Here is a 22,703-nt window from a genome sequence, read left to right as displayed (position 1 = left end):
TTCTCTATTCTAATCCAATTTGCCTGTATTAGGCCTGTAATATTCCACAACTTTCCTATTCAAGTATCTGTCCAAATGGCCTGTTAAACGTTGTAATCTGCCTCTGGCAGCTAATTCCAAATATTTATCATCCTCTGTGAGTGGGGAAAAAGACTTGCCTCTCTAAACTCCTTTAAATTTTAAATAAGATCATGCATTTCACACAGAAATTGAGCTATATGGAAGCTACAAAATCCTGGTGCAGTTTTGCAATGACTTTGAAGCAGGATGAAATTTTATATCAAAGAAGCATAACTATAGTGAAGGTCTGTGTAATGTTGGAAGCATTTGTTAGAGATGCAATATGCCATGGTAGTTGACTTGCTGAGAGAATGACTGCCTTTCAGTGAAGGAATCTTAAAGCAAGCATTTTCTTATGATCTTAGACTGTTGAAAGTAACTTAAAGGGACTAACATATGAGGAGTGTTTGTCGGCTCTGGGACTGTATTCATTAGAGTATAGAAGAATGAGAGGGGATCTTACAGAAACATTTCGAATGTTGAAAGGGTTGGACAGAGTAGATGTGAAAAGGCTGTTTCCCTTGGTGGGTGAGTCCAGGACAAGAGGCCACTGTCTTAGAATTAGAGGGTACCCATTTAAAACAGAGATGTGGAGAAATTTTTTTAGCCAGAGGATTAGATTATTATATTAGATTATGAGGACACTCAGTCCTCGTTTATTGTCATTTAGAAATGCATGCATTAAGAAATGATACAATGTTCCTCCAGAGTGATATCACAAAAAAAAACAGGACAAACCAAAGACTAACACTGACAAGACCTCATAATTATAACATATAGTTACAGCAGTGCAAAGCAATACCATAACTTTATAAAGAGCGGACCATGAGAATGGTAAAATAAAAAGGTCTCAAAGTTCCGATCGACTCCCGATAGTCCCCGATAGCGGGCGGCAAAAGGGAGAAACTCTCTGTGCCATAAACTTCCAGCTACCGACATCGAGCGTGGATTTATGGAATTCGTTGCCACATACAGCTGTGGAGGCCCGATCATTGAGGGTGTTTAAGGAGGAGATTGATAGGTATCAAATTAGTCAAGGTATCAAGGGATATGGGGAGAAAGCTGGAAATTGGAACTAGATGAGAGAATAGTTTAGCTCATGGTGGAGTTGTGGAGCAGACTTGATGGGCAGAATGGTCTACTTCTGCTCCTTTGTTTTGTGATCTTGTGAAAGAAAATGGTTCTTTGAACAATTGTTGGCAGTGGGTTTATATTTGTCAAATCAATTGAAGAATTTAATGGAGGTGGAGGGGAGAAACACATCAGAGAAACCAACATGGAATTGAGGTTAAAATGACAGAGCCAAAGCTATTTGCTTCCATGTCCTGGGCAGTTTATTTCTGATTAAATAAGCTATTTCTAATCTTTGGCAAATATCCCTCTCTGATGTTAATAAGAACAAGAACCCCAGCTAGTTTTAATGCTTCTCATTTGAGGAACCCTTGGCCCATATTCAGCACTGTCCATGATAATGCCTCAGGATTGAGATCTTGTATATCTCAGATCATGAACAACAGCCAACATCGTCTTGCACGTTCGTGTTTCTGAAAATATTCAAGTAACTTGCTTAAAACAATTACAGATGTTTTTTTTGTAAATGAACATTTTAAATCAGTTAGCATGCTTTATTGGCTAAGATTTTTAACTGCTGGAAAAAAAAGGTTATGTAATTTAAAATTTTCTTCATCCGGAATGGAATGACAATTACTATTTTGGGTCATTTTAGTCATCTGGAAATTTGATTACCATTTTTTTAGGCAGTACAATTCATTTACATTTGTGCATGTTTTCCTAATATTGCAGATTTCAGAAAATAAAGGATACAATGTTTTTACTTAATATAGTATTATATTGGTGAGGTGAAAAAAACAAACTATTATACATCCATACATACTAATTTTTATGGACACTAATGGAAACATAATCAAGCTCAGTGCGACAATTTGATGTTGGATATTCCATTGTGTTCAGCCCATTTTATAATGCCATCTTATATTTATTTGGCCTCCCGTTTTCCAGTTATTACTGTCAGAGAAACTTGTAAGTTGTATTTCTTAAAATTTGAATAGGCCCGTGATTTTCTTTTCAGTTTGGCAGTGTACTTCTGGTAAATTCACATGCTTAGTGCACTGTTAATGCTAACTCCAGCTCTCAGCTGCTGGTGAACCCTCCCTTCTGGCAATGACGATAATTCACTACACATTGCACACTTTTTCAACCTTGAATTTTAGGAAAAAAATTTGGAAGATTGTGCATGCATAACCAGCAAAATTCATGGATGGTTGTTCAAAATCAAACAAGAATTCAAAGTTTAAATTTCAAAGTACATTTATTGTCAAAGTATCTATACATTATAAAACAGTAGTTCCCAACCTACGGGCTGCGGACCAATACATTGCTGAGAAGCATAGAGGGATGCAGCGGTGGCCGGAACGCACCCAGCACATCTTTAAGAAAAAAGCTGAAATAAACAAGCTAATTAATTAGGTGCTGCCTGGCACTAAATGTTGGTCCAGATCTGGGCCGACATTTACATGCCGGGCGGCACCTAATTAATTAGCTTGTTTATTTCGGCTTTTTTCTTAAAGATGTGCTGGGTGTGTTCCGGCCACCGCTGCATTCTTCGCGGCAAAGTATCGGTCCACGGCCTGGAGGTTGGGGACCACTGTTATAAAACCTTGAGATTTGTCTCCTTACGGACAGTCACAAAACAAATAAACCCAAATGAACCCATTTGAAAAAAAGACCATCAAACACCTGATGTGCAGAGAGAGAGACAAACGATAGAAGTAAGCGAATAGCATACAGATTGAAAGTGAATCCACAGACACGAAGCCCAGAGCAGGCCACAGCCCCAGTTCAGCACAGTGCCATATTATGTATTAATAATTTAATTAATTGCTCAATAAAAATGACTTGAAAGTTTCTGAGTGATGGCAAATTTTTCTTATGAGACTCTATTTGGTAAACTTGTTTGCATGTCTTTTAGGCTACATTCATGTCTTTTAAATGATTCATATTATTTTGAAGCTTACAGAGCCAAGTTGGGCATGCTAAACACTATGTCAAAGATCCGAGGACAAGTTAAAACAACAGGGTACCCTCAACCTGAAGGCCTGTTGGGTGAATGTATGCTCCGAAATGGAAAGGACCTTGGAGATGATACCAATTTTGGTGCGTTGTTAATCACATTTTGTGCATTATATAGATTTCCCTTTCAGTCGTTATTTGAGTGAAATTGATAATATGATAAAAGTTAATTTCATTTTTGCTTCAACTATGATGCAAGCGACTTCAATGAATTCATGCAGTTTGAATTTTCTTGGAATAGAGAGATTTTTTGAAATAATTTGTATGATCATTTATCCAGTATGATTCAGTAAATTTTTTAGCTTCTATAATAAAGATGCATTCCTGATTACAATAACTTAAAAAAAAGTGGAAATTGTATTATAAAATGAACTTGAAGGGTCATTTTATAACCCCTTGATTAATTTTGATTTTGTTATTGCTTTATTTTAAGGACCCGCATTGGTGGATGTTGGTGAAGCTCTGAAACAAATGGCAGAAGTAAAAGATTCCCTTGATATTGATGTAAAACAGAATTTTATTGATCCACTGCAAATCTTACAGGAAAAAGACTTAAAAGAAATTGGAGTGAGTAACTTTTCTCATGAACATAATTTGTTTTGTGTAAAGGTCTTTTTTTTACAATGACTTTTTAAACTGTTTGAATTAATGCTCCAAAGAGTGAATTTTAACAGCATCATAATTTATTCTGACACTTAGATTTCTAAAAATAGTTCAGCACCTTTCTTCAATTAACTGTTTTGCCTTGTTTTAACAAGTTATTCCCTCAAACTAATGAGTACTTTTCACTCCTATAAACCCCTGAGTTAAGATCAGATCAAACATAAAAATGGCACAGCAACAAATCCAACTTCAACCTGACTGTTTCTACATATAACAGAGATGGAGCTTCTATCCTAAAGGCAAATTGACCACTTAAATTGGTATGTGGAAAGAGTGAGCATCACCTTAAGACCATAAGAATATAGAAGCAGAATTAGGCCATTTGGACAAACAAAAACACAAGAAAATAGGAGCAGGAGTTAGCCACCTGGCCCCTCAGGCCTGCCCCCATCATTTAATATAAACACGGTTGATCTACCTCAGACCTCAACCCCTGTGCCAGACTTCCATAGCACTCAGTTCTTCAATCTTCCAAAAATTTACCATACTGGCTGTTAAGTAATCATGATTATCTAACCTCCATAACTCACAGAAGAGAGTTCCAGAAATTTAAAGACCCATTGCAAAAACAAATTTCTACATACCTTAGTTTTACAAGACCAGCTCCTTACATCAAAACTGGTTCATGTGCAAGACTCTCCCATTCGTGAACACACTTGATAACCACACTAAAGTGCCCCTCCAGAACTTGTATTTCAATAAGATCACTCTTCAGTTTTCTAAACTCCAAAGGTCACAGGCCCAACCTGTTTGGCCTTTTTTGATAAGACAATACTCTCATCTAAGGAATAAGCCAAGTGAATTTCCTTCGGACTGTCTCCAAACCTACTGTATCTTTCGGTAAGGGAACCAAAATTGTGTGCAATACTCAGGTATGGTATCACCAGTACAATTCTAAGAAAACTTTCTGGGTTCACAGAATGTTCCCCCCCCCCCCCGCCCGTCCCTCCCCTCCCCTCCCCCCCACTAACACCAAGATATGTTCAGCAAGTCAGGACAAAAGAAAAAGCACCCAGAAAAAAACTATTCCATTTCTTTTATTGGGGAATGAGCATGTATTAAATTGAAAAATGTTGTATAAGTATGTATTCCTTGATATATAGGGATTCTTAACATGTTCTTCTTTTTACCAGCATCACTTAAAAAAGTTGGAAGGTCGCCGTCTAGATTATGATTACAAAAAGAAACGCCATGGTAAAATCCCCGATGAAGAGATAAGACAAGCAGTGGACAAATTTGAGGAGTCCAAAGAGCTCGCTGAGATCAGTATGTTTAACTTCTTGGAAAATGATGTAAGTTTACAAAACATTCGCATTATCAGAAAACAATCCCCCAGCTAGGTAGCGGCTCATATATTACAATCGCCTCTGATTCAGCTTGTTACTCTTAAGTATGCAGAATAAAGTCTTATAGTATGTAACTAAAGGGGAGAAGTGTTTACCTGAATAACAGGAGACTTTGGACTATTATAGGAGAAGATGTGAGGCTTAAGGGAATTTAGAGTGATGTTTTCATTGTAAAGGCAAATTTCAACCCTGGGTTGAAGCCAGTTGCTCTTCTTCCTCCCAGGTTGCTCCAGTGTAATCACAAAGACAGACTCGCTTAGTTGTCCTGAAGCAACTACATGGCATAAATTGCGACATTACTCACTAGCAGTGTAAAGCAGAATGCAACATCTCATCACCCTCAACACAGCTGCCCTTTATGGATGGCCCAATTCCAGCAACTTAAGCAAATTATCTTCAGTAATTGAGGTGCACAGTTGGTAGGATTGCTATTTCATGCGACCATAAAAGAATCTTGTTAGTACTTCAAAGAAAAGTTGAGAGTTTTTCTCACTGTATTTGGTCCTCAACCAAAATCTAGAGCACATGATGTGAGCACTTATTTAACTAGAGTTGAAACTCTTATAGTCACTCATGTGATATGGGCAAGATCAGCATTTATTGTTTATCATTCTTTGTCCACAAGAAGCTGGTTTTGAGTTACCCATTTGGCTCAGTCCATTTTGTGGTGAAGGCGTTCCCTTGGTCCTGCTCCAGGGTCATGACCTAACATGAGAAGAATGCTATTCCTTGGATGTGAACGCCCACATGTCTGCAATCTAACGTTCAAAGTAAATTTATTCTCAAAATACTTGCATGTCACCCCTACAATCAGGAGATTCATTTTCTTGCAAGCATAATCAAGTCAAATAGCCGTAAAAAATCAATGAAAGATCACACAAACTAGGAGTACAGCCAGCGTGCAAAAGACAGTAAACTGTGTAAATACAAAAAGGAAGAAGAAATAATAATAAGTAAATAAGCAATAACTATTGAGACCATGAGATGAAGAGTCTTTGAAGGTAAGTCTAGGTTGTGGGAGCATTTCAGTAATGGGGCAAGTGAAGTTAACCGCATTGGTTCAAGAGCCTGACAGTTGAGGGGTAATAACTGTTCATGAACCTGGTGTTTTGAGTCCTGAGGCTCCTGCACATTCTTCCTGATGGAAGCAGCGAGAAGGGAGCATTACCTGGGTGGTGGGGGTCCCTGATGAAGGATGCTAATTTCCTGCTACAATGCTCTGTGTAGGTGTGCTCAATGGTGTGGAAGACTTCACCCATGATGTGCTGGGCCGTATCCACTATTTTTTATAGGATTTTCCATTCAGGGCATTGGTGTTTTGTACCAAGCTGTGATGTAACTAGTCAATATACACTCCACCACACATCCATAGAAGTTTGTTAAGGTTTTAGATGACATGCCAATCTTCGCAAACTCTTAACGAAGTATAAGCTCTGTTGTGCTTTCATCACAAGTTCATTTATGTGTTGAGCCCAATACAGGTCCTTCTCTGAAAAGATAACACAAAGGAATTTAAAATTGCTTACCCTCTTCACCTCTGATCGCCCGATGAGGACTGGCTCATGGACCTCTGGTTTCCTCCTCCTGAAGTCAATAATTAGCTGCTTGGTCCTTCTTTCAGTAAGAAGCTGTTCGTGACACCAGTTAGCCAGATTTTCAGGTCTTCATCCTATATGCTGAATCGTCACCTACAGCAACGGTGTCATCAGCAAACTTGAATATGGCATTGGAGTTTTAGATTAGATTAGATTCAACTTTATTGTCATTGTGCCGAGTACGGATACAAAGCCAAGGAAATGCAGTTAGCATCTAACCAGAAATGCAAAGAATAGTGTTATTTACAAAATACAAAAAGTAAGTGCTACAGCACACAAATAAAGAAGTACTGAGACAGTACAATATGGGTGCAATACTGCTTAGCGCTATGATGTGAGATTCAGCTGGGTCACAGCCTCAGGAAAGAAGCTCTTCCTGACCCTGCTGGTGCAGGAGCGGAGTCTCCTGTAGCGCCTACCGGATGGGAGGAGAGTAAAATGTCCATAGTTAGGGTTAGATGCATCCTTGATAATGATTTTTGCCCTGCCCAGGCAGCGTTTACGGCAGATGTTCTCAATGGTGGGCAATTGGGTGCCGATAATTCGCTGGGCAGTTTTCACCACACGCTGGAGTGCTTTGCAGTCCGATACGGGACAATTGCCATACCACACTGAGATGCAGTTGGTGAGTATGCTCTCAATGGTACAGCGGTAAAAGTCCGTCAGTATCCTGGGACAGAGGTGAGCTTTCTTGATGCTCCGCAGGAAATAAAGGCACTGTTGCGCCTTTTTGATCAGGATGGGAGTTCAGGGACCAGGTGAGATCCTCGGAAATGTGGACACCAAGGAATTTGAAGCTTGATTCATGCTCCACTACAGCTCCATTGATGTAGATGGGGATGTGAGTGTGGCTCCCAGCATGCCTGAAGCCCACAATGATCTCCTTGGTCTTCTGGGTGTTAAGGGCCAGGTTGTTGTCGGCACACCACGCAGCCAGGTGTTGGACCTCGTCCCTGTAGGCCATCTCGTCATCCCCTCTGATCAGGCCAACCACCGTGGTGTCATCTGCGAACTTGATTATGGAGTTAGAACCATGTACAGGAACGCAGTCATAAGTGAAAAGGGAGTACAGAAGAGGGCTCAGCACACAGCCTTGAGGCTCACCGGTGTTCAGGGTGAGAGTGGAGGAGGAGAGGTTGTCTAACTTAACTGATTGGGGTCTGTTAGTCAGAAAGCCCAAGGTCCAATTGCAGAGGGATGAGCTGATACCAAGCTGGTGAAGTTTGGCGATCAGCTTGGAGGGGATCACAGTATTGAATGCCGAACTAAAGTCAATGAACAGCATTCTGATGTAAGAGTTGGGGCTGTCCAGGTGGATCAGGGCAGAGTGAAGTGCCGTGGAGATGGCATCCTCTGTTGACCTGTTGGTGCGATAGGCAAATTGATGGGGGTCCAGGGAAGTGAGCAGACAGGATTTCAGATGTGATAGTACCAGTCTCTCAAAGCACTTTGCAATGATGGGGGTGAGTGCAACTGGGTGGAAGTCATTCAGGCCCGTGGCAGTGGAATGCTTCGGCACTGGCACGATGGTGGCGACCTTGAAGCTTGTTGGGACAACTGCCTGGGCCAGGGACAGATTAAAAATGTCTGTGAAGACCCCGGCCAACTGCCCTGCACAGACTCTGAGCACACGGCCAGGTGTTCCATCCGGACCAGCTGCCTTCCGTACATTCACCCTGCTCAGGGTGGAGCACACATCGGAGGTGGAAAGTGAGAGAGGCAGTTCACCAGGTGGGAGATCCGCTTTGAGGGTGACCTCCTTGTTCTCTCAGTCAAAGCAAGTGTAGAAGTAATTGAGCTCATCAGGGAGGGAAGCAGAGCTGGAAGAGGGCACAGTACTAGGAGGTTTGACGTCTGTAATGACCTGTATGCCATGCCACATGCGCTGGGGCCCGAGGAGTTGAAACCTCCTCGATTCCCCTCCTCAGGTTGGCCCTGGCTGAGCTGTAAGCCTCCCGGTCTCCAGACCTGAAGGCTGAATCTCTGGCTTTGAGCAGGAGGCGAACTTCTCTGTTCATCCATGGTTTCTCATTGGGGAAAACTTTTACTTGTTTTTGTGATGTCAGTCTATCTATACACTTGTTGATGTGCTCAAGGACAGAGTTGGTATATAAGTCAATGTTAATGTGAGAGTCTGTGGTGGCATGGGCAGCAAACGCGCTCCAGTCTGTGTGCTGGGATTGGTGCTGAAGAGCAGAGTCAGCACCCTCCAGCCAGATCTTAACAGTCTTCATTGTGGATTTCACACGTTTAATGACCAGGCTATACTTGGGAAGCAGAACAATGAAAAATGGTCGGACTGTCCCAGGTGGGGGAGGATAGTGGCTTTGTAAGCGTCAGCCACATTTGTGTAGACATGATCTAAGATTTTATTTCCCCTTGTGGTGCATGATACATTTTGGTAAAATCTTGGAAGTACGGTACGTAGGTTACAATGATTAAAGTCCCCATCAACAATAAAGGCTCTGTCTGGATGCAATGTCTGCAGCTTGCTAATAGTGGCACTGAGGTTTTTCATGGCTACTTTAGCATTAGCATCCGGAGGTACATAAACTGCAACAGCAATGATGCATGTAAACTCTCGAGGCTGATAAAAAGGTCTGCACTTAATAATCAGGTATTCCAGATCAGCAGAGCAATAAGTGTCAGCAATGGTAGAGTTAGTACACCATGATCGATTCACGTAGATGCATAAACTACCTCCCCTACTTTTATCTGTCACTGTTGCAGCTCTGTCAGCCCTGAAGACCGTGCGCCCTTCCAGTTCCACCACGTTGTTTGGGACATCACTGTTTAGCCAAGTCTCCATAAAAAACAGGACGCTGCAATCCATAAGCCTTCTTTGTGTGAGCGTCCAAGTCCTTAGTTCATCCAGCTTGTTCGTCAGAGACTGAACATTGGCGAGGAAGATGCTTGGTAGCGCTGCCCAATGTGGATTTAGCCTTAGCCTAGCGCGCAAACCTCCACACTTCCCCTATCTTTGTTTATGGTCTCGACGCCGGCACCGAGCCCTTCCGGTCGGAGTGAGTTGAATGCAGGTCCGCGGTGTCCTTACTAACTCCGGAGGTAGTTGGTCGAAGTCGAGTGGATAGTCCAAAACTGTGTTGGTGAATCAATAGTTAATGTCCAAAAGTGACTGTTTGCTGTAAGTGTAGTTCGCATAGCCGAATCGAGCGAACAAGCAGATAAATTAACACTAATTTTTAAAATCCGGTAAGACTCTGAGCCTCACGATACACACGCGCTGCCATGTTTGTGTTTAGCTGCCCAAGTGTAAAGCAAGTAGAGCGAGTAGAACAGGGGGCTAAGCACACAACCTTGTGGTCCACCTGTGCTGATGGAGATTGTGGAGGAGATGTTGTTGCCAATCCAAACTGACAGGTCTGCGAGTGAAGAAATCGAGGATCTAATTACACAAGGAGTTATTGAGGCCAAGGACTTGAATTTTATTGATTAGTTTTAGGGGGATGATAGGATTGAATGCCGAGCTGTAGTCAATAAGAGCATTCTGATGTATGTATCTTTGCTGTCCAGCTGAGTGAAGAGCCAATGAGATGGAATCTGCTGTGGATCGGTTGCTCCCATTGGCAACTTGGAGTGGATCCAAGTTGCTTCTCAGGCAGGAGTTGATGTGTTTCATCACCAACCTCTCAAAACACTTCATCACTGTGGATGTAAGTGCTACTGGACAATAATCACTGAGGCAGGTTACCAGATTCTTCTTTGGCACTGGTTTAATTGTAGCCTGTTTGAAGCCATTGAGTACCTCAGACTGCCGAGGCAAGAAGTTAAAGAACTCAGTGGACACTCCAGCCAGTTGGTCAGCGCAGGTGTGTAGTACTTGGCCAGGTACCCCATCTCAGCCGGATGCTTTCCGTGGGTTCACCCTCCCGAAGGATGCTCACACATTAGCTCAGAGACTGAAATCATCAGGTGCTATGGGAGTTTGTGATGGTTCCTCCACCTTTTAGTGTCAAAGTGAGCAAAGAAGGCATTGAGCACATCTGGAAGCTAAACTGTGTTGTCACCAATGTCACTTGATTTTACTTTATTAGAGGTGATAGCATTCAAGCACTGCCACAACTGCATTATTGAGGACCCCCAGCACCCAGGGCATGCCCTCTTCTCACTGTTACCGTCAGGTAGGAGATGTAGAAGCCTGAAGGCACACACTCAGCGATTCAGGAACAGCTTCTTCCCCTCTGCCATCCGATTCCCAACCTCACTTTTTTAATATACAGTATTTCTGTTTTTTCACATTTTTAAAAATCTATTCAATATATGTAATTGATTTACTTGTTTATTTATTATTATGTTTTATTTTATTTATTATTATTTTTTCTCTTTCTGCTAGATTATATATTGCATTGAACTGCTGCTGCTAAATTAACAAATTTCACGTCACGTGCCAGTGGTAATAAACCTGATTCTGATTAATTCAAGTTTAGTCTGGAATTGCCACTTTGCCTGTGAGATGGCTTTCAGGAAATCATACCTGGACCTCTTGTAACTTCCTTGGTCACCAGACTTGAAAACCTCTGATCTGGCCGTCAGAAGATTGTGGATCTCTTGGTTCTTCCAGGGTTTCTGTCTGGGGAAGATTCTAAATGATTTTGTGGGGGCACACTCATCTACAACTGTTTTTATAAAGTCTGTGACAACCATGGTGTACTCATTCAGATCCACAGATGAGTCCTTGAACACGGCCTGGTCCATTGACTCAAAGCAATCCTGCAGCTGTTCCTCGGCCTCCTGTGACCACCTCTTCGTTGTCCTCATCTCTGGAGCCTTGCTTTTTATCCTCTGTCTGTATGCAAGCAGGAGAAGGAAGCCACGTGATCAGATTTCCTGAAGTGCAGTCTGGACATGGAATGATCAGAATTCCTCATCTTACTATTGCATTGGTCTAGTGTGCGGGGACCTCTGGTGCTACAGGTTAAATGCTAATAGTAATTGGACAGGCATTTCCTCTAACAAGTCTGATTGAAAACCTGACTATAATATGAAATGCGGTGGGATGGACTGTTTCTTATTTGGTGACTGCATCATGCGGTATCTCAAGCACTTGATTATAGTCGGCTGCTGCTTGTACGTAAACTTAAGTCAGGATCAGGGATGACAACTCCTTTGGTAAATAGAACAGACGCCATTTGATCATTAAGTGTGCAAGGTAGAGAGAAGCCTCCACATTTGAGCACCACATGGAGTTTTTCACTGAGCAGACAACTCTCCTCCCATGTGGGTCAGCAAGGTAGTGTCATGGTTAGCACAACATTTTACAGTACCAACGACCTGCGGCCTGTAAGGCGTTTGTATGTTCTCCACGTGACCGCGTGGGTTTCCTCCGAGTGCTCCGGTTTCCTCCCACAGTCCCAAGTGTACCAGTTGGTAGGTTGATTGGTCATTGTAAATTGTCCCATGATTAGGCTAGGATTAAATCGGGGGATTACTGTGCAGTGCAGCTCAAAGGGCCAAGAAGTACCTATTCTACACTGTATCTCCATAAAGAAATAGATAAATAAGGCCACACTAAAAGTTAATTTACAGTGACCAATTAACCTATCAACACATCTTTGCAGTATGTGAGGAAACTGGAGCACCTGAGCAAAACTATGTTGTCATGAGAAAAATGGGCAAACTCTGCACAAATAGCGCGTAACATTGAACCTGCGTAGGAATCACAACGCCTCAGTGCCATCCCAAGGACTTCCTAGATTTAAGATTAGAAATTACAGCCATCTCCCTCTGTTGGATATAACTCTATCCTATGGAGACAAAATTCCATTTATTCCTGTTGATCATTTTTATTAGAGCTCCCATCTGCAAGGTCAAGTTAAGGTGAAGGACTTGCCCACCTGTGAGTTTTGTGATGGAGTGAAATTCTTCTGCCACCGATCCAATGTGCAGTTTTGAATTGCTGGATCTGTTCTGAATTGATCCCACTTGGAATGATATCAGATACCACACAGCACAATGGAAGTTGTTCCCATTATTATATGAGAATAGCTCAGTAGGCACTATACCAGTTCTGCTGTTTGATAGATGCAGCTACCACAAGGTAGATCATTGAGGATGTGGTCAAGGTGTTTCCCTGTTGATGGTTTTCACCCTACCTGTGATAAGACACAGTCAGACAATTTTGAGGGCTAATATTACTAAGTCTGTTTTCATGATGTATCTGGAAAGCTTCCGTCTGGAATATATTCTACGTATTTGATGATCTCAGTGCATCTTCTAAGTGGTGTTCAAAATGAAGGGATACTAATTTATTAGAAAAGGCAGTAGTTAGCGATCTGCAAGGAGTTTCTTTTTTGCCACCTTTGACCTGATGCAATGAGATTACAAGGTCCAGAATCAATGTTGACAGGTCTCAGCACCAGCTTTTCTTAATTATATACCACCATACTTTCAGTGGGTCTCCCTTCCTCAGAGAGGACAAATGATACCAGAATTGTAATGGGGATATTTAGTAGTTCGCTATTAATTGATTAGTTTCGTTATTTCCCAGCATGACAAGTAACCAGAGTTAGAAAGAAAGCAGTACATCAACAGTAGCCTGAGGTCATAAAAGATGCCACGTTTCCTGCTGCTTTCTTTTTTCTTTCATTAGATTTGTTTGAGACCTATTTAGCAAATAGCAATTTCAGCCATGACAAAATTATTTTTGAAGTTTGTACTATTCCTTAACAGTATTTTAATTTAATTATATTCTCACTTTGTTTGCAATAATTGAATTATGTTAAAATTTAAGTATACATACAAAGAGTTTGCAAAAAAAACATATAATGCCCGAAATGCCTGTATTAAAAAACAGATATAACACCTGAAAGGCTGAATTTTGTACTATATAATATGTGGGTAAAGATGCTTAAATACAGAACTTGACTTGCTTCGACAAATATTTTTCAATTAAAATGATCATGTTGATACTTTTAGAAATGACAATCTAGAATTACATCTGATACTTTATTTTACACATGCAGTCATTTCCTAGAAGATTTTCTCTTAAAAAGCATGTTTTTGACCATCTAAATCTCAGCTTACATAGTACAGGGAAAATTGGATAATGTGTTGTATAAGAAAGGTTCAGAATCAGGTTTAATATCACTGTCATATGTCATGAAATATGTTGTCTTTATGGCAGCAATGCAATGCATAATGGTAACAGAGAAAAAATGTGAACTACAGTATATATAAATAGTTAACTTAAATAAGTAGTGCAAAACTAAAACATTTTTAAAAAGTCGTGAGGTAGTGTTGATGGATTCAAGCTCTTCCTGAATCATTGAGTGAATGCCTTCAGGCTCCTGTACCTCCTTCCTGATGGTAGCAATGAGTAGAGGGCAAGTCCTAGGTGATGGAAGTCCTTAATGATCAATGCTGCCTTTTTGAGGCATTGCTCCTTGAACGTGTCCTGAATACTATGGAGGCTGGAGCCCATGATGGAGCGGACTGAGTTTACAACTCCCTGCAGCTTATTTTGATTCTGTGCAGTAGCCTTCCCCCCACCCCACCCCCGCCACTCCAGACATGATGCAGCCAGTTAAACGCTCTCCCCAGTACATCTGTAGAAACTTGTGAGTGTTTTTGGAGACATACCAAATCTCCTCAAACTCCTAATGCACAGGTGAGCAGATAGTTTGGCTGAAAAATAGTAATGCAATTTAACCAAAGCTGCACAGAACACAGGAAGTTGTGAATAAGAATTCCTAGGAAACATATCTTTGTCAGTGCTCTTACTTATTCCCCTCCCACAATCTTGCTTTGAATACTTTTTAAACAGGTCATCTTGCTAAGCAAATTTTCTTTATCCTGTAGGTAGAGCAAATAAGCCAGCTGTTAGCTCTAGTGGAAGCAGCCTTGAACTATCATAAAGAATCCACTACAATACTGGAGCAGCTTCATGGCACACTACAAAACAGGTAAAATTATAATTACATTTCCTCCAAAGCATTGAAGGATATAGAGTTCAAGGGTTGTTCTTTGATATTTCAAAATTAAGAAGGAAGATGGGGATACAGAGTACAAAAATTGAAAACCATTCTAAGCACGATAGACCATGGGGGTTTTCATCTTTTATGGTAATTGGTGAAAAATTGTAGCCGAAAGGCATTGAGCCAGATTGCACCGATTATTAGCTGCAGTTCCCTGGTGTGTTGCTGAATAGCTGTGCTACAGTGGAAGGCACGTAGTAGACTTGCTCTGTGTGCACTATAGCATGGAAGCATAAAAACACTGACGATCAAATCACTCTATTTTGAGTAAAAGTGCATTTCTTCAGTGTCTACTTCCTTGCTGTATTCACCTTAACACATCAGAAAATATACCTGAAACCTCTATCTTGAAGTGTTATTTGAATAGGAATCTTTAACATAAAAAACTCACGACCAGCAGTAGAATTGCAATTGAAATCCCATTCTGAAGTTTGAAAATTGCAATTGTTAACTTTATAATCTTCAACAGTGCAAGTAACTTGTTAAATAATGTACACAGAGTATAACTAGCCACAACCAAATCAAAAGCGCAATAAGTAATGACTAATTTCAAAAATGCTCAAGGGGCACTTCTCTCACTGTGTGATTCTGGCAGTTTTGCTCGTAGAGTGCACCTCAGAAATTCCAGTATACATCGCATGACTCTTACCTTGGACACACCAGATCTGGAGTTCTGCATTTGGTGTTGCACACCATCCCTCAGGAAGAATGAAATGGCCTTAGAGGGCCAATTTCACAGATTCACCAGCGTGATCATAGCTAATGTCCCCTAGTCCATTAGAGTTAACTTATAAACTTTATATTGGTTAAGGGTTCAACTAACTAAAGAGTATTAAAATGTTAAAAACAAGAGATTCTGTAGTTGCTGGAACTCTGAGCAATATGGCGGAGGAACTCAGCAAGTCAGGCAGCATCTTTTGAAGCCCTTCATTGGTCGGAGTTCACCATGGACGTTGTCTACATCATACACAAGCCTGGGCAGTACAATATGGAGAGCCGGTGCAGCAAGATGCCCCTCTCCATACAGCTGATGAATCCAAAGGAACAGCAAAGACTGATACAGTTTGGTAGCAGCAGCATCGCAGGAGTTGCCGGTCAGCATTAAACTCCATGTAGGACTGCCTTAGGAACTTCAGCTCTGGATTTTTCCTCGGTGTTTACTCCTGAAAGCCTTCCCATGAGTGGATATAGCCACAAAGCAGCAGAGGTTTGAGATCAGAGTTCCCCTTTTCCTAGATGAGCTGCTGATGATGAGCCCCACCTGCCAGAAGCAACTGATTTTAAGGCACCATTAACCTGCCTTTGCCCCTTCCCCTGTTAGTAGAAATGGTTCCACCGGGTTTAGTAGCTAAGCCACATACGAAGGCCAGGACGTGGACTTGGTTGCTAGAAGCTGTTTGAGATGCACGCCATCGGGAGCTTTTAATAGGTAGTGGGAGCTTGTCCTCACTACCTCCCCCAGCTATGATGACCTTAAGAAACCATGCTTAAGGAGCCTTAAGGCAGCATCTATGGAGGGGAATAAACAGTCGATGTATTGGGACGAGACCCTTCATGACTAGAAAAGGGGCAGAAGCCAGAGTAAGGTTGGGGGGGGGGGCAGAGGGAAAGCAGTATAAGCTGGTTACGTCATTGGTGAGGGTCAAGGTGGGTGGGTGTGGGAGAATGGATGAAGTACGAAGCGTGAAGGGGATAGGTAGAAGAAGTAAATGGCTGAAGAAGGAATGTAATAGGAAGGGACAATGGACCATGGAGGAAAAGGAAGGACAAGGCAAACCAGATGCGCAGGCAAGGAGAAGAGAAGGGGTAAAAGTTAACAGGATTAGATTGGGTAAGTAGAAACTATTTCCTTCTACAGAAGGAATTACAAATCCAAAGACACAATATTAAAGGTAGACTAGGTCATTTTGGAAGACAAGTCAGGAAGCACATTATCTCACAGAAGTATGGACACCTGGAGCATCCTCACCCAAAATAAAACTGTGTATACCAGTCAATTAGGATCCCCAAGACTGAATACCGGTCTTTTAGCATCCCCAAGACTGAATACTGGTCAATTAGGATCCCCAAGGCTGAATACTGGTCAATTCGGATCCCCAAGGCTGAATACTGGTCAATTAGCATCCCCAAGACTGAAATAAATACATTTTATAGATAAAGATATTAAGGAATATGGAGATATCATAGGTAATTGGAATTGCAGTGTGGTTCAGCTGAATGATTGTGCAAATTCAAAGGCTCAGCAGCCTACACTAGTTCTTCACAGAAGTTGTGCAGAGTAAAATAAAACCATGGAAATTCTGATGTGCACTCTCAGCAGGCAAATAAATCTCCTCAATATGTTTACTTCAAGCAGTTTTTTTTTACAAAACCCTTGTATGCTTTTCTTAAAGGATAAGTACAGCCTCCAGTCGTCCGAAGCGTGATTATAAACCAAAACCTGCGGTGGCTTCATCTTTTGAGCCTAGTGATAACCAACAGCACAATGGTCTTTCGTACAATTCTTCCTTCAAGTCATCTGGTAGGGATGCTTACTTGCAAATATTACAGGGATACGTATAGAGTTATGCACATACTACGTATAGTAATAAGTTGTTTCAGTGTAAAGATGATGTCAGACCATAAGTGTATATATGTTACCAACTCTCAGTAATGTTTCCAGCTTTATTATATAATATCTGCATATTTGACCCTGTAAAGATGTTTTGAATGTTTTAGAACATAGTACAGCACATTACAGGCCCTTCGGCCCACAAAGTTGTGCCAGCCCTCAAACCCTGCCTCCCATATAACCCCCCATCTTAAATTCCTCCATATACCTGTCTAGTAGTCATTTAAACTTCACGAGTGTATCTGCCTCCACCACTGACTCAGGTAGTGCATTCCATGCACCAACCACTCTCTGAGTAAAAAAACCTTCCTCTAATATCCCCCTTGAACTTCCCACCCCTTACCTTAAAGCCATGTCCTCTTGTATTGAGCAGTGGTGCCCTGGGGAAGAGGCACTGGATATCCACTCTATCTATTCCCCTTAATTATCTTGTACACCTCTATCATGTCTCCTCTCATCCTCCTCCTCTCCAAAGAGTAAAGCCCTAGCTCCCTTAATCTCTGATTATAATGCATACTGTCTAAACCAGGCAGCATTCTGGTAAATCTCCTCTGTACACTTTCCAATGCTTCCACATCCTTCCTATAGTGAGGCGACCAGAACTGGACACAGTACTCCAAGTGTGGCCTAACCAGAGTTTTATAGGGCTGCATCATTACATCATGACTCTTAAACTCCATCCCTCGACTTATGAAAGCTAACACCCCATAAGCTTTCTTAACTACCCTATCTACCTGTGAGGCAACTTTCAGGGATCTGTGGACATGTACCCCCAGATCCCTCTGCTCTTCCACACTACCAAGTATCCTGCCATTTACTTTGGACTCTGCCTTAGAGTTTGTCCTTCCAAAGTATACCACCTCACACTTCTCCGGGTTGAACTCCATCTGCCACTTCTCAGCCCACTTCTGCATCCTATCAATGTCTCTCTGCAATCTTTGACAATCCTCTACATTATCTACAACACCACCAACCTTTGTGTCGTCTGCAAACTTGCCAACCCACCCTTCTACCCCCACATCCAGGTCGTTAATAAAAATCACGAAAAGTAGAGGTCCCAGAACAGATTCTTGTGGAACGCCACTAGTCACAATCCTCCAATCTGGCTGTACTCCCTCCACCAAGACCCTCTGGCACCCGGGAGGCAACAAACCATGCGGGTTTTATATTGCATTTCATTTTATCCTAATGGTATTGTTAATATATGTTTTGGGCTTCAGAGTACTATTATTTAGTTTGCCGAATTTGTGTGTTTTAGTGTGTGTTGGCTTACATTTTACCTGAACAATCCTGCATGCTTAATTCCTTGTTTCCCTTTTCTATTATCATTCAGCTAAACCTTCCCCATTCAGGTTCCTCCGCAGGTCAAAGCATACATGTCCACCTTGTGAGTAGCTTTCAGAAGCCATTGTGTGTGTGAGATGCACTCCTGTTTCTGCACGTTTGCAAATCATGATCACATTTTCCCAGATTCCTCCATGCTTGTAAATTTATTACTAATTATTGACAGTTTATCAACATTATTGTTAGAAATGGAATGTGTTCTTGCATACATGTTTTTTAATAGGCTAACTATCTATTCTTAGTGCCTTCAGGGGAGTATGTAGAAAAAATACATAACCTAATTTACTTTTTTAATATTCCTAAAGCTATTCCCATAATAATTAGAGGTTAATAAACTTTAATTAGGGAGCATTATCCATTAATGTTACTCTTTACTGTTTCAAGACATTTGCATATAGCTGCTTATTTGTCTTTAAGTAATTATTCTGGTTTGGAAATATTACAGTGCAGTATGCAATGAAAAATGGCTTGGAAAATAATAGCAATATAATATAGGAACATGATGTTTAATGTATTTCTCTGAGCCTATTTTCTGCCAAAAGGAATATTTTTCTTTTGTCTTGTCATAAAATACATTGCATAGTAAGATTGTGACATGCAAAGTAATATACTAACAAACTAACAACACACACTGAATGCTGGAGGAACTCAGCAGGCCAGGCAGCATCTATGGAAAAGAGTAAACAGTTGACATTTTGGGCCAAGACCCTTCACCAGGACTGCAGGGAAAAAAAATGAGAAGTCACAGTAAGAAGGTGGGAGGAGGGGAGGAACAAATACAAGGTCGTAGACTGATAGGTGAAATCGGGAGAAGGGGAGGGTGTGAAGTGAAGAGCGAGGAAGTTGATTGGTAAATGAGATTAAGGGCTGGAGAAAGGGGAATCTGAAAGGAGAGGGTAGAAGACCATGGAAGAAGGAGCAGCACCAGAGGGAAGTGATGGGCAGGTAAGGAGATAAGGTGAAAGGGGAACTGGGAATGGTGAAGGACGGCAGGAGGCAATTACTGGAATATTGGTAATCCGAGGTCATAGAAATGGGTAGAAGTTTTGGCCTGAAATGTTGACTGTTTACTCTTTTCCATAGATGCTGCCTGACCTGCTGAGTTCCTCCAGCATTTTGTGTGTGTTGCTCCGGATTTCCAATGTCTGCAGATTTTCTTGTACTTGTCATACTAACAAACTGATCTTTTTCTCCCCCCCCCCCCAAATTCCTTGCAGCTTCCTCTACACAAGTTGATCAGCCTTGCTGTAAAGCTCTTTATGACTTTGATCCTGAAAATGACGGGGAGCTTGGATTCAAGGAAGGTGATATCATCACTCTCACCAATCAGATCGACGAAAATTGGTTTGAAGGCATGTTGAATGGTGAATCTGGGTTCTTTCCAATTAATTATGTTCAAGTGATCGTTCCTTTGCCACAGTGAAACTGGTCCAGTTTTGTAAGTTTTCGGATATCAGCTTATGTTGAAGGCCGATTGAACACAGACATTCATCAGTGTGGCATTCTGTGAAAGCCTTGCTATTTGATTGACTTTTGTACATGTCTTCTATTTGTCTATTTATTTTTTTACATGTTCCATTTGTATTGAAAATGTTCGTCTTTTGCTACAAGAGTAATGCAAATCTAACCTATTTCTGCCATGAAGTTTACAGTTTTTAAGTATATGGCTGTATCTATTTAACTTTTATTTGTGCTCCAAATCTTCTGTTGCTGATTACAGTGGGAAAATTTTCTATTTAGCTGTAATGAAGAATATTCTTGATACAGTTTAATTATTGTGGTTATACTTAACTGTTATTAACTTTTTAAAATTCTGATGTGTTCTTGAGCCATTATATTTGGCAATGTAATTTATTGTTATGCAAAGAGATGTCATAATAAATGTGTGGACAAAAACCATAACTTATGTAGTGATAGCTCTTGTTGTTAAGTAGCTTTTGTCAATTACACATTTGCATTTTATGTATTTTAAGTACTTGAAGGGGGAGGAAAAAAGACTTGAATGTACTTTTATTCATTTAAAAACCATGCACTGTATTTAAGATTGCACAATGTTCTGGCTTTTTGCCCAGAAGACAGGAATAACAGCAGTAAACCCTTTTTTGCCCTGTGAAAGTCTCAAGATTTGTAATGTGAAAACAATACCCTTTGAGATGTCGATGCCCAACGATACTGTGTATGTGGTGCATTTCCTGATCCACATAGCTAGATGATGAAGGTGTGGATAATGGGACAGGACCATCAGAGAGTGGACGTCTGGAAACAAGCAATATATCTTTCCTTTCTCAATAACATCTAAGAATTTGGGTGAGCTGAAGAATGGCTTTGAAACATTTTGAATCCAGGTGAGCAGAAGAATAGTTTTGAAACAGAAAAAAATGATTTGCCAATAAACATGAAATTAAAGTAGTTCAGACATTGCTGTTTTTTTAATCTTCTGTTTTTTGCTTTTTCTTTTTTCAAAAAAAACCATTCTGGCCTTATCTAAGATTTTAATTAAAGATTTTACATTCCAGCAATACACTTGCCAACCAAATCATAAACATCAAAGGAAAAGAGCTGCGAGTGATTGAATTGTAAGGGAGGCCACCTGGATGCTAAAGTTTACAGTCACACAGGGCATGTTGAACCAGCACAATTACATTTGGCTGCTGTCTTTTGACTGTCTTTTGTTTGCCTGATTTGGATTGTGTGCCAATTACAAAGAGTGCTTTGATGAGCTTTTTATCAGTGCTAAAGGCCACTCAAAGCTAAATGCTGTACTTTGGGTTTTATTAAATTCAAAATGTTTTACCTTTTACTGAATGAGGTTCAAAGGTCTCTCAGGAGATCCATTGTGGAAGTCCGTCAATCAAAATCCAAAGGGGAAAATTTCTATGCAGGATTTATATATATTTATTAGTGTCACATGTACTGATATACAATAAAAAACTTTTGTCTGTGTACTATTTCATAAGTATAAACTATAAATAAATCAAGGAAGAATTAATTGACAAAAAAAGACCAAGGCCCATCTAGTTCTTAGACTATACTGGGGTTCAAATTATCCTACACTGGGGTTCCCAACCCGGGGTTCACAGACCTCTCAGTTAATGGTAGGAGTCCATGGCATGAAAAAGGGTTGGGAACCCCTGTTCTAGACTGAGTTCAAAGATAATCCATTGATGACTAATCACCACGATAGTGAAAATCCTTAAGCAAGCGTAGTGGAGCTAAGCCCTCATGGAATTCCAGCGATTAAATATTTAATGGACAATAGTTGCAAATATATATTTTCCTCAAGCAGTTACCACTTACTGTATCTGAAATTTCATATAGCTGTACCTTTGTAATTGAACAGTATTTGGATATTGATGCCAATGTGTTTTGACATTATTGACAGGTAGATCATCTATCACCTTGAAGCAAAGAAGAGGTACCCACAATCTACAAATCTGCTCAAGTTACAATTCACCTCAGGAAAATGGCTGCTTGCCTTCGCCAAATTAATTGTTAAAACTTGCTGTGCCAAGTTAGTACTGGCACTTAATTGGGTATAAAGAACAAATTAAGCCAACTTAACAAACCCACAGAGCTTTTTGAAATCTAATTTTGACGGTTGTAAATCTTTAGTACTTTTGATCTCTGTTTTTGCTTCTTTTTCCAAATGTTCTCTTTCTCTTTGAGCCCGATTTAATTTACCACAATTCCTTCAGTGAAGTTGCTCTATTATCAGCCTTTAAATCGAGTAGTTGAGATCACTAGTCCCCTCTTTCACCAAGGTCTCACAAGTCCCATTGCCCTTTTTCTCCAACCTGCAGGCCAAAAACTATTTTGAGATGTAGGATAAGGCCACAAATTCAGTTAATAGAGGACATCAAGAGATTCTCGCGTAAATATCTCTGCAAATCACTTCTGTATATGTTGGTTAAGTGACCACTATAAATTGTCCCTAGTGTGTGGATGTGGGAGTGAATTCGAGGAGGGATGGGGCAGGTGTGTGGAGCATAAAAATGAATTA

The 22,703-nt window shown here is 40.8% G+C and overlaps 1 protein-coding gene across 5 annotated transcripts in view; it reads left to right on the top strand.

Moving 5' to 3' along the window:
- The window catches only part of LOC134355648 (endophilin-A3-like), a 144,686-nt gene extending 123,602 nt beyond the window's left edge, over positions 1-21,084 (top strand). For 4 of the 5 annotated variants that reach the window (XM_063065865.1, XM_063065861.1, XM_063065862.1 and 1 more), the window contains 7 exons: positions 3,091-3,234; positions 3,584-3,717; positions 4,947-5,105; positions 14,573-14,676; positions 17,142-17,269; positions 18,693-18,746; positions 19,921-21,084. In XM_063065865.1, coding sequence (XP_062921935.1) covers positions 3,111-3,234; positions 3,584-3,717; positions 4,947-5,105; positions 14,573-14,676; positions 17,142-17,269; positions 18,693-18,746; positions 19,921-20,126 — 909 coding nt within the window. In that variant the 5' untranslated portion in view covers positions 3,091-3,110 and the 3' untranslated portion in view covers positions 20,127-21,084. The remainder of the gene's footprint in view (positions 1-3,090; positions 3,235-3,583; positions 3,718-4,946; positions 5,106-14,572; positions 14,677-17,141; positions 17,270-18,692; positions 18,747-19,920) is intronic. The other variant, XM_063065863.1, reaches the window with a different exon arrangement.
- The last annotated feature ends 1,619 nt before the right edge of the window (positions 21,085-22,703 follow it).

This window comes from Mobula hypostoma, chromosome 13, assembly GCF_963921235.1.
Source record: "Mobula hypostoma chromosome 13, sMobHyp1.1, whole genome shotgun sequence".
Classification (NCBI taxonomy): Eukaryota; Metazoa; Chordata; class Chondrichthyes; order Myliobatiformes; family Myliobatidae; genus Mobula; species Mobula hypostoma.
Note: the sequence above shows the minus strand (reverse complement) of the source record. Positions and strands in the feature narration are given on the sequence as shown.